The following is an 11,894-nucleotide window of genomic DNA, read 5'->3' as shown; positions in this document are numbered from 1 at the left end:
GGCGGGGGCGGGAAGATGGCGCCGCCGTCCCCTCAGCCGGCTGGGGGAGGGGTATTGGCGGTCCCCAGGTCTTGGGGCTGACCGGCTGAAGGCGGTGCGTGGAGGTCCCGAAGTGGGAACCTCGGGGGAAAAAGCACAGCCCGACCTCTGTCAGAAATCAGTGGGAGCGCGGACTGGCAGCACCCCACCGCCTTGCTTCCTCCATTGCTTCCACGTTGGTGCTGGCTCCCCTCTGTGCCAGCAACGCCGCTGTGGTGCTGCGGCCCTGAGGTCCAGGCCCACCTGAGGAAACATTTCTCACCGCATGCACTCCCTGTTAAGCCCCATGGGCTCAGAAAGCCTGCTCTCACCTTCCCTCTCCCTCCTCCCTTCCCCTACTAGCCTCTCAGGTCTACCTAAGCAGGGTCCACCAATGAAGAAAAAAACAGTCTTGGATGCTGAGGTGGGATAACTTGCTCACAATATGCTCACACCTCGCACGTCTCAGGATGTGCTGAGTCCTACTGGCCTGCTTCAGCCCTGTGGCCTTGCTGTCCCACGCTTCCACTAGTGAGGAAACAAAACTCAGCAGTGAAGTTCTGCCCTTGAACAGCATTACTAACGCCCTTCTAACACTGAGGAGGGTGTACTGCATGCATTTAATGACTGCCGAGAGAAAACCATGGAGTTCTTTGTTCTTTTCCCATCATATATGAAGGACAAGTTTAGAAAATACAGTCTTCTGAAGTGGCAATGGTGTTTTATGTATGAAAGTTCACACCTTCAGGTCTTTGTGTTGAAGAAAATTAAGAGTGCAAACTGGTCAGATTAATTTGGTCAATTCACCAAAGGAAACCCAAAAACTACTAAATACAGGTTTGAGCTTTGCTAATTGCAGTTCATTTTAAGTCAGCAAAATTCACTTCTGAGAGGGTAAGACACATGATCCCATAACCATGGGATAATACTCATCTCCCTTTAGGAGGTCAAAGAGCACCCAGCCACTACAAAGAAACATGACTCGAGGTCAAATGGTGCTGTAGCCAGATTCACTCCTGTAACCATCCCTAAGAACTTCTGAGAATTCTGACAAAAAAGTATCCTTTTGTATCAGGGACATCTGACAAAACGAATAGCTTCAATAAGTGCTGGATGATCAAAGCATTTGTGATTCAGAAGTTGGCACATCTCTTTCTCCTGGAAGAGTGCCTTGCTGTGAGGTTAATGTTGCACCTCAAGAGGTAAAGCAAAATCTTCACAATTTCTTCCGCTTGGCTTCAGTAAAAGAAAATTTTATTAGCTCATATTGGAAGGTAAAACATAGAGTAACAAGTCTGGGTCATTAAAGGTATTTTGGGTTTCTTGCCAGACAGATTTTAGCTCCAACACTTTGTAGTGCTCTACATATTCTTATTAGATGTTATCAGTTGAGAAGAAACATGTTGCCAAAAAGAATCAGGATTTATGGCAAAACAATTAGCCCTACCCCAAACATCCAAAGTGAAAATTACTTACCTAAATAAATTATTTTTATTTACTGTCTTAAATGAAGAGTAAAAACAAAAAAAGGTGAATCTTCCTCCTGCCCAAGCACACCTTAACACCTTCTTTCCACAAGGCAAAGAAACTAAGGCCTTGGTCCATGAACAAGGGCAGATTAAAGTCAAGTGGCAGAAGCAGCTGCTTCTTGTCAGGAGTAACTTTTATTGTTAAAAATTATAAAATAATTATTAAAAAAATATGCTAGTAAAATGTTCACAGTTACATAGTCTGTGGCTATTTATGTCAGCTCTAGCTGACAAACTATAGCTGTCAACTAGAAGGGAGTTGCTTCCCAAGTTTTTCAGATATCCCCGTTCCTAGGGTGTCGAAGTCTGGGGGAGGATGAGAAGCAGGATGATGAATGGCAGAGGATTTTAACTGTTTCAGTCATTTGGCTGAATTTCTCAAATACTTTACCAAGAAAAAAGAACACACAGGCTGTACATCAGGTTTTCAATGAAGATATACAATGCAAATCTCCTTTGTCCCATTCATTGCCTCAAGTGACTGGGCTGTTTTTCCCTTCCTGCAGGACTGCTGCTACTCATCTGCTGAACAGACACAACTTCTGTAGCAAGTGGACCAGCAAATGCTGCATCAGACTATTGCTCTGTATGGCACTTTCTCATTCTCAGTCCAGAAAGCGCTCTCAGTATACAGTGACTCTGCAGGGAGAAACACATAAAAGAGGTCTGTTGTATCATTCACACACACGTGCACACAGAATTGTAAACACCATTAGCTGTCCTGTTCCACAGTCTTAACTTTCTAAATGTCACTTATGGTATGCTGCTGCTGCTTCTTCCTTTTTTTTTTTTCTTTTCTTTTTTTTTAATCTAAAAGGAGACATCCACTATATTTAACTTTCTAACTAGACAGCAACCTGCCAGCCATAAACATTGCATTTTGCAGTAAGTGACCCCAGGGGACAGAAGAGCTTTCCTCTTTCTCATCTACCATGACAACAGAAGTCTATTAAATGCCCTGACTACAATGCAGTTTATCTGCTGTCATGTGTGCTACTTCATGTCTTCAGTTATTTGAGGGAAAAATCAACTACTGCTTCAACTTTACTAAGTCAATTTTTAATCCATTCGTATGTAAAATGTTTGGTTTCAGAATATGGATTACGAAGTAATCCTCTGGGATCACAGTTAGCCTGTCTCAAGCATTACTTGTAACACATTGTTCAAATTAGTCTCTTTTGGAAGAGACAGAATTTACCAACAATATTATTATGCTAAGCTTTACTTGAGATCAAATTCAGAAGAGGCAATTTAATAAAGAGTGATAAAAATGTATATGCACTTAATGAAAATGTTGTAAGAGGTCAAGATTCAGAACAATCACCTTAATGAAGTTCTGGGGCTCAGATTTCATTTGCAGCACAGTATATGTAATGTCCCAGAATGTAAGAGATTTACAGTTTCTTAGACCATAAATCTTTAGAAAGGCAGGAAAAACTGCATTAAGCAAGATGTAGCAATGTGTTATACAGCTAAAATATTTATTTTTATGACTTTGTAAGAACAGACAATGCCCAACCATGTGAAAGTTTGGCATGGAGTGACTCATATTGACTCACTCTTTGCTCCGAATCTCTGATAAACATTGCTATTTTAGTATAATTTGTATAAATTATTTTATGAATGAATGCAGATTTTTTTATTCAGTTCACATGGTGTTTTTGTTCAATCAATCATCAATGTAAATACATTTGTTCTAAAAATATCAAAAACTTCCTTCTAGGTACAAAGATTTTTTTTTTTTTTTTTTTTTTATGCCAAGTAGAATGATCTATAGTTATAAAAGACCTAATTTCAAGATTGTGTTTAGACATCAAAGGAACTCTCAAGACTTCAATAAAAACAAACAAATGAACTTCGAGTGTTAAGTACCAGTAATTAAAAAAAAAAAAAACATAAAAAAAATAAAACAAAAAAATTTAAAAAAAACAACACTTAAAAATAAAAATAAAATAAAATAAAATATTTTAAAAATGAAAACCTTAGCACTTCAGAGTTTTCAAGCAGTCTGTATGTACCCATTAACATTCACACGTCACCCAGGCATCGGGAGCTGCCCCTGCTTCAGAGTGGTAAGAAAGAAAGAAAGAAAAAGAGCAATTTAAGGTGATTTACCCATGGTTACAGAGGTTAGTGTTCAAGTGAATGTGAGATTTCAGAAGTTCCTGACAACCTTCTCATGCTCAGACAACCTTCCCATCAACCAAAGTCCGTTTTTGGGGAGTGGGAGTAGGAGGAGACAACGGGGAGCAGGGTAGGTTTCCTATGCCTCCTGTTTTGATAATTCCAATTTTTACAATAACTGTCCTGACTGAAAGAGTTCAGTTCCAATATTTGGCTGGATTCTCTTCCAGCTTCTCATCACACCTTTTATTAGTCCTCTTTTCCAGCTGCTGACTTGGAAGCAGGGTTCTATGTGGAAAGCAAAGTTGGAAATAAAAGTTTGCTGAAAAGAAAGTTTTTGAAGTCTGACAACCACTTATGTACTTGTGTAAAATTCTTGACACAAGTAAAGAGGTATTCACTGCTTTCCCCTCTTTAGATTTAGTTAGAAAACAGAGAAAAACAGGACTTTTTCAGAGAAAAAAGTCTCACATTTACAGGCTGGGCAGCATGTAATAGTGAATGAGAGTTGTGTGTCATATGAAGAGAGATTACAGTTTAGGAGGATAAGGAAAAAGCAGACAAAAACAGAGAAAATTAAAATGTTTTATATTTAACATTTATTATTTTACCATCTAAAATGAATGTAACTTAAAATAAAAATGCCCTACCTGTTGCTACCTGCCTGATACAAGTCATGTTAATACCAGGGAGAAAATAATTCAAATGCTTGCATCCAGGACAATTCTAGTAGCCCACTGTGGTCTACACAAACTAAAAGAAATATTATTATGCTATTCTATACAAATCTTACATTTCGATGTTTTCAAGAAAATTCATGCTTTAAGTTTGCGCTTCTGCCATTAAATAACAATTTATACAGTGCTTATAAAAAGGACTGTTCAGATTATCACTTCTGGGAACAGTATTTCATACCACTGTAACTAAAAACTTGCATCAAGTTACTTGATGTACCTTATGCATAAAAAAGGGCATTTTTTAAAAGTAGTGTCCACGTGTCATGGCAACACTTCGAGTTACCTTAACTGCTGTTAAAAAAGTTCATTTGAGAGCTCACAGAGTTCTTTAAGTTTGTCAAACTTTGACCCCCACTCGTGGAGGCAATCATAATTTAGATCTTCATCATCACTAATGGAGTCTAAGGAACTAAGGCTCCCTGCAAGAGAGCATTCTCCTTCGAGGCAGTAAAAATGAATAGTGTCAGCTGGGAAACTCTGTAGATCATTGTCTGCATCACAGATGATTTGAGAAACATATTCCTTGAAGTCTGGAACACTGCCAACAGCTGATGTTGCTTGTTTTTGATGTGCACATTTTGGTACTGGGTCTCTTTTTTGGCCAGTGGGTGTCCTGGAGTATGGAGAAGTTGCCCTCAAGGTCAGGTGGGGAAGGTTACGGAGAGGTTTCTTCAGTTCATTTATATCGTAAGCAGTCTGGAAAACAAAAATGCAAGTGTCAGAAAGAAACAACGCAAGAGGAAACAGGTTCCCAAAAATGTTTTAAAACCAGTGCAACACAAAACTGTATTCTGTGAGTTTTCTACAAACTGAAAAAAAGAGAAAAGTTCAGATACACACTTTGAGAGACGGCAGTCTCCAGCTAAATCAAGAATGCCATGTTCAGAGCAGCCCTCTCAAAGGTGGCCACAAATAACCAGCATGAAAAGTACAGACTGTGTTAAGATAGAAACCTCCAACTCAAAAAAGTACTTCAGGTAAAAAAAAAAAAAGAATTAAAAAAAAGGCCAATTGGCTAAGGACAATAAAGAAAAAAAATAAATACAAGGCCTGGAAAAGGAAGAGGAGTAGAAACTAGATGTGCAAAGACTGGATTGAGACTGCATCATACCTGGTCACGTTCTCCACCTCCTTCTTCATTATAATTTAAGACATTTTCTCTAACATCCTCCCAGCTTTCACGCTCTTCAGGAATGTGGTAAATTCCTCCTTTCCGAAACCCTGAACTTCCCCACTGACTCCACACCGTGTAAGAGACCAAGAGAGCTGGAAGAAAAAAATACACATATTTGTTTTATGAAGGATGACAAATTACAATGCATGATAAACAAGCAGTTATGTGACTCCTGAGGTATTAAATCACCTCTTAATCTGACAAACAACTACCCGCAAGAAAAGTGTAATTGTTAATATATAAACAGCTCATATTCAGGAACGTAAAGAGTCATCTATGTGTATTACATCATAAACTTCATTAAAAGGGTATTTTACTTACCTAAAGGAATCCATTTAAATAGAAGGCATTTTGGCCAGTCTCTGGCCTTTCACCAATCCTGAGTAAATAAGATACCCAAAGTAAGTAAAACACTGTTTTAATGAAGGTTACAAGTGTAATATAATCACTGGAGTCTTTACTATTCTGAGATGCATATGCAGTTTTTGTTACTGATATGAGAAGCACAGTTTTACAGTGAACTAACATTTTGGCCAAAGTGGGCCTAAAAGTGCACACATTGTGAACATTTCTTTTTGCCCTGCACTCTTATTTAGGCTTGCTTTTGGGAGTGTAAACCCTCTAGAGGTTTTACAGAAGAGAAGGTCTCTGCCTTCCTAATATGTGAGTAACACATGCCTGCTGTAGGTCCTACCTAATACAAAAGCAATGGCTCGGGGCAGGTGGGAGTTTCAGATGGATAGGGCTGCACACGCTGGTGGAAAATCCTTATTTAAGAAAGACTGAAAACAAGTGATTCTGGAAGAGAGAAGTCCTAAATTTGCTTGAAGTGACTTCCAGCAAGTAAACTGTAAATATGTATCGATGCCTGTCTCTTAGCATCCTCAAATGAACTCCCAACTTGTGATCTCCAGAAAAGGAGAAACACTAATCACAACATCTGAGGGTAAAGCAGACTTGATTCAAACAAAGAGCAAGGTACAAGATTAAAAAAGAAAAGAAAAAAATAGTAAAACAACAACAACAAGTACTTGTTTTCCTACCTAGGAAGACAAGGAGACACATGCTGATAGCCAGAATAGAGCCAGAGCTGAGTCCAACAGGTCTTCCAGCCTTCACCTGGCTAATTTCACACCATCTTCCCCTGTAGCCTTCGGGGCACTGGCAGATGGTCTTGTTTTGGGATTGAGCCACGCAGGTACCTCCATTCCTACAGGTCCAGCGTCCGCAAGCTGAGGAGGTACAGTGTCTGAGCCCAGTAAGGCTATCAACCACTTCCACTTTCCCAGCTGGACACCTGGTCAACAGAAGCACAAGGGATCTTTAAGGCAGGTGATGCACCTGGAGCTGCATGCTGTTTTGTGCACAGTTTGTTACTATTTCGTTAAAGCCAATGATTACAGTCTGCTCAAGCAAACCACAAGTCGGCATCGAGAGCATCAAATAGATGCAAAATCTAACAGTGAGCCAGTAGGCTTATGAAAATGTGAACATATATTCAGCTTTCCCCATCCAGAAGATTTGCACAAGAGCTTCACTCCTGCCTTAAAAAAGGGATTTATCAGCTTCTGAACCCTTTTTCTACAGAGGTCTTCAAAATCCGTAGCAGGAAATGGATAGCTGAGATTAATGGGAAAAGGGCTAGCGAGCACTTAGAATAAACTTTGTAATGTTCATTTGAACCTTTGGGAAAGAGATGACCATTGATCTGCTCGGAAGGACCCAGCTTGTCTTTCAGGACTTGGATCTGCAGAGAAAGCAATTCCTTCTGATGTGTAATTGGAGAGGCCACGCAGGAATACTGTGAGGAACACAGACCTGCTCTCTGCACTCTGATGAAAAAACACTCATGAATAGATAGAAGAGCCTTCACGTTGTTCTTTTACAAAAGCACTGAAGAAAGGAGTGTCCCGAGGCACGCTTTGGACCGTCTCACAGCCTCCTTCAGCAATGCGTTGCTAGGCCTCAGAAGTACAAAGTTTGGCTGAATTGAAGGAATTCAGGTGGTACCTTCTCCTGCTCCTGCGTGGTGTTTTGTTGTTGTTGTTTGTTTTGTTTTGTTTTCTGAGCATGCAATATAATGCTTGTATTTTGATTTGCATATTTTAATGTAATTTTTGAATATTTTCTTTAAGAGCTGACTCTTTTGCAAGGAACTAACTGCATGGGATACCAGGCTGGTGGTCTTTGGTTCTGACACTTGGCAGCCAATTTTAGAACTCAGTTTTGTGACAGTCTGATCTTGAAAGTCTCATTGCCTCATACAAAGTACGACCAACTTCAGCTTCTTTACAAAACATATATATCATATATTCTCTCTATATATAATGTATACACAATATATATACATTGTATTAATACAATACATATTTTCACACAGGCTGGCAGAAAACAAAGCTTTTGCAGTCCAGATTTTATCAAAGGGCATTTCATTTCCACACTGGCCTGTGATTTTCTCACCATGGGAAAAAAATGGTAGAATAAGTAGGTTGGTCCCACGTCAGACTTGCAGGAAAAGGCAAGTTTGGCCCGCAGTAGGAGATGAGATGAAGAGCAGGATATGTGCTTGGGATGCCCCCTCTGGTCAGAAGCAGCAGGGAGTTTCACTGTTAAAAGCAATTTGCCCGACCTAGGGTGGAAAAAAAGAGCTTCCCAACCACCCCGGGTGGAAAAAAACCAAAAGCTGCATGTACCGGCATTCGTATTTTCTCCACAGGTCTACACAAAGGAAAGGGCTGTAACAGGGCTGGCTGCTGCAGGCACTGGAATGGCATCCCATCGTGACACCCTGCCGCCTCAGAATTAAGCCAAACTCTGTGCTCTTGCCTTCCACGAGAAGTGGCTGACCATTCAGCTGGACATCACGTAAACAACCTGCATTAAAGAAGGGGAATGCACATAGGAATACGTTGAGTTAGCAACTTCCCTACCTTCCTTGCCCCCAACTTGTATGCAGGAGACCTTAAGGCATGCTGAAATATAGAGAAAAAATAACAAATTTTATAATGATCCTTAGATGACTTATCTGTTTTATTTTAGAAGAGATACAGGACATGTGCCCATGTGCCCTAGTCCCTCTGCAGATTGACAATACTTCTCCAGAACAGCTTGATTGTACCAATGTAACAATTTATCAGAGCTGTGCTATGGACCAGAACAGCTCCCCTAAATTAATCTAGACTTAAAATCTTAGACGTGGAGCTGAATGAGAAGCAACACACTGGAAAAAGCTGTCTTTTAGAGAGGCACGGTCTCAAAGTCCTAGCACCCCTGCCCCAGGAAACAGAGACAGCACCACATATTGCCTCCCGTCTTTCTCGTCCTTCCAGGACATGTGTCTGTTCCTTAAACCCATCCACGGGGTAAAGTGATTGAAGATCACAGCACGATTTCCCTACTTGCAACATTTGCCATTGGAAATGAAAATACAAAGTGCTACAGGGGCTTTACATCTTCACTAGGAGCAGATACAGTGGTATATAAAGAGATGAACACTAGCTCTGACTTCCCTAGCAGAGGAAGTGAGATTTCATGGGCACAGTAGTCTGTGTGGGAGTTCTTACTTGTGTTTTAGACTCTCCATTGTACTCAAAGATGGCACCTTTAGGTTGTAATTGCCTTCTTTTTGAGAGTTCATCACATCACTTACCTTGGAAATCGCTCTCTGAATGACTGGGAAAGCGGTTTCCTAGCACAACGCTTGCCCAATCCATTTCAAACCATCTGTTCGTGCCCAAAACAGAGGTCACTTCTTGATCACCTCCACCACTGTTAACACGCAGAGTAAATTCGTTGTTGTAGCGCTCCATGGTCAGCAGAACCCACTGGCCGCTATTTATACGTAACGTCTTCATTCTCAGAGAGTGATTTTTGTCCCCCAAGCTGATGTTAACGCAAAAAAACCCCTCATCCACCTAAAAGACAATAAAGACCTTTAGTAACAGAAATGCACCCGTGAGTGTTATTGCACTGTCCTGCCTCAAAACCAAACCAAACCAAAAAAAAACCAACACAGACCTGAGCTTTTAAAACTGAAATGTCACTCTTGCTTTTAAGGGTGTGAAAAAGTCTTTATTCACAGATAAAAATTGCCACAAGAAAACTTCAGGTCCAGGAATTATCAGTTCCTTTTTTCACAGGCCACTCTCTCCTAACTCAGATGAACCTTTTTATCGGTCTTCTCCCTGGTGATACCGATCTCTGTCTCCCCATCTGACCCTGCCCTTACAACTGGAATAGTTAGCCTCTGCCTGGCTAATATAATCCAGACAGCATTTTATTTATTTATTTATTTATTTTTTTAAGCAAAAACAAAAATGTAGAGGGAAGCTTTATTGCCAGAGACAGATAAAAGCAAAGGGAAAAGGCAAACAGGACAAAACAATCTTCCCCATTCACGTGTATCACGTGTGCTCACCAGTACTTTTACTGGCAGTGAAACAACTAGACTTTATGCTATATTGTCTCACCACTAAGCAACACTGCTCTGGCTGTGCTTTATTTTCAGGAAGGACAACGCAAATAAGAGCAGTTGCCCTCATGTGGTGAATTCTTGCTCTTTATTAAGTTAAAAACAGGCGTCCTTAACCAGGACCTGCATCTACGTCTCCTGTTGGGACACTCCATGACAAATGAAGAGGACTGAAGCAGAACAGCTTTTGGGGCACCCACCTCCAGCCGCAGGTACCCGCTCCCATCTGCGGAGGCCAAGCTGAGCAGGGTGCTGCGGGAGATGCGGGTGCGCACCATCAGCCGGATCCGAGTGGTGCGAGCGCTGCGAGTGCTCCTCGGCTCGTAGTGGATCCAGCTGTCCCTTCCAAAAGCCCACTCTGGAAGAACTAAGCACAACACACACACACAAAACCAAGGAGGAAATCTCAGAACTAGCTGCTCCCTCAGATCTCCCCTGCTTGAGAATTAACCAGTTCTGAACGTCGGAGTTTTAGTTCTTAAGAAACTTTGACAACATAGTGAAGCATCATGGAAAGCACTCACCCCACACAAAACAATTTAATAAATTAAATCCACATATGCATGCACCCCCCTTAATTAAGGAAATTATGAGAGAAAGAACAAACCAAGAATACAGAATTTAGGTAGCAAAGGGACAATTCGACATTCTGCTCATCACAGGCTACACATTCTACCCAATCATTCCTACACTGAGCCCCAAACCTCTTTTTTTTGTCTGTTTGTTTTTAAAACTAAAACATTTCTTCCAGTAAAGTAGTTGGAAATGATCCGAAGACAAAAATCCTTATTTTCCCATCACCTTGGGGAATCCACTTGAGAGTCTTCCAGCAGAAGTCTTTGATGAAGTTGTTTCCATTTTTGTGGAGATCAACTATCACTAAACCCAGAGCCTGGTGCTTTTATGCAGCGGGTTCCCACTTTAGTCTCATTACCTGACAGCAGTCCTAGGTCTCCTTGTTCTGGACACAGCCTAGTTGAAAAAAGAAATTTCTTCCAACCAAGTAAAGATATAATCCAAGTTCATGGCTATACAGGAAGAATGCTGAGTCACCAACACCTAAGCTGAGGTCAGAGTCACTTAAATAAAAATCCAAAAAGTGCCAAAAAGTGGGTGGTGGGGCACTTAGTCTGGTTCCCAGGACATGAAACATCATATGATAGAGACTTAATTTCTGCATTCTCTTTCTCTCTCACTGTTTCTCCTATCTCTTTTCTTTCCTAAAGTTAATTTTCTTTTCTCCTTTAACTTATTGCCTCATATTATTCTTCCTACCCCACTGTTCTCTTTTGCTCAATATCCCTGCAGCAACAGGCTCGAACTGATGAGCAGGGATGGACTTTCTTGGGACACTACAGTGATTCCTGACCCTAGCTGTCTGCTCCTTGCTGTGAGTGTGGCTCTGCCATTTGTAAAGCATCAGCTCAACAGCAGTATCTACAGCCCAAAATATTAGAAGAAACCGGAACCCATCGGAGTTTTCCTAATACAGCAGGATGTGACTTGTGGATTTTAGTTTCTGAGCACTTGGTTTCTCACACAGTGGTGTGGGGTAGGAATCAATACAGTTGTCCCAAATAAGCAGCTGGGCTTATGAACCAGCATCCCAAGATAATGCAAACCAGAATAAGACTTAAATATAGGCAGATGTTTATAAACCAGCATCATCTGTCTGCAGAACATTAATACAAATAACTGAGCTATATTGACCACTTACGTGGTCATTATAAACACTTAAACAATGAAGGCTCCAGGCCTAGAATGTGCCAATTGTGATTCCAGTCCTCACCACAGCAGACAGGCTTCCACTGGGTAATTCAATGTCACCTTTTAAGTCTTGT

General features: G+C 40.9%; 1 protein-coding gene across 1 annotated transcript in view; it reads right to left on the bottom strand.

Moving 5' to 3' along the window:
- Positions 1-4,295: 4,295 nt before the first annotated feature.
- Positions 4,296-11,894, bottom strand: part of LOC121064679 (neural-cadherin-like) — a 43,352-nt gene continuing 35,753 nt past the window's right edge. Inside the window, exons 28-33 of the mRNA XM_040546553.1 lie at positions 10,254-10,420; positions 9,232-9,496; positions 8,276-8,456; positions 6,626-6,879; positions 5,520-5,674; positions 4,296-5,104 (exon numbers count right to left, since the gene is read on the bottom strand). Coding sequence (XP_040402487.1) covers positions 4,703-5,104; positions 5,520-5,674; positions 6,626-6,879; positions 8,276-8,456; positions 9,232-9,496; positions 10,254-10,420 — 1,424 coding nt within the window. The 3' untranslated portion in view covers positions 4,296-4,702. The remainder of the gene's footprint in view (positions 5,105-5,519; positions 5,675-6,625; positions 6,880-8,275; positions 8,457-9,231; positions 9,497-10,253; positions 10,421-11,894) is intronic.

Source organism: Cygnus olor, chromosome 2, assembly GCF_009769625.2.
Source record: "Cygnus olor isolate bCygOlo1 chromosome 2, bCygOlo1.pri.v2, whole genome shotgun sequence".
NCBI lineage: Eukaryota > Metazoa > Chordata > Aves > Anseriformes > Anatidae > Cygnus > Cygnus olor.
The sequence above is the reverse complement of the archived record's forward strand: the minus strand, read 5'-3'. Positions and strand labels throughout refer to the sequence as shown.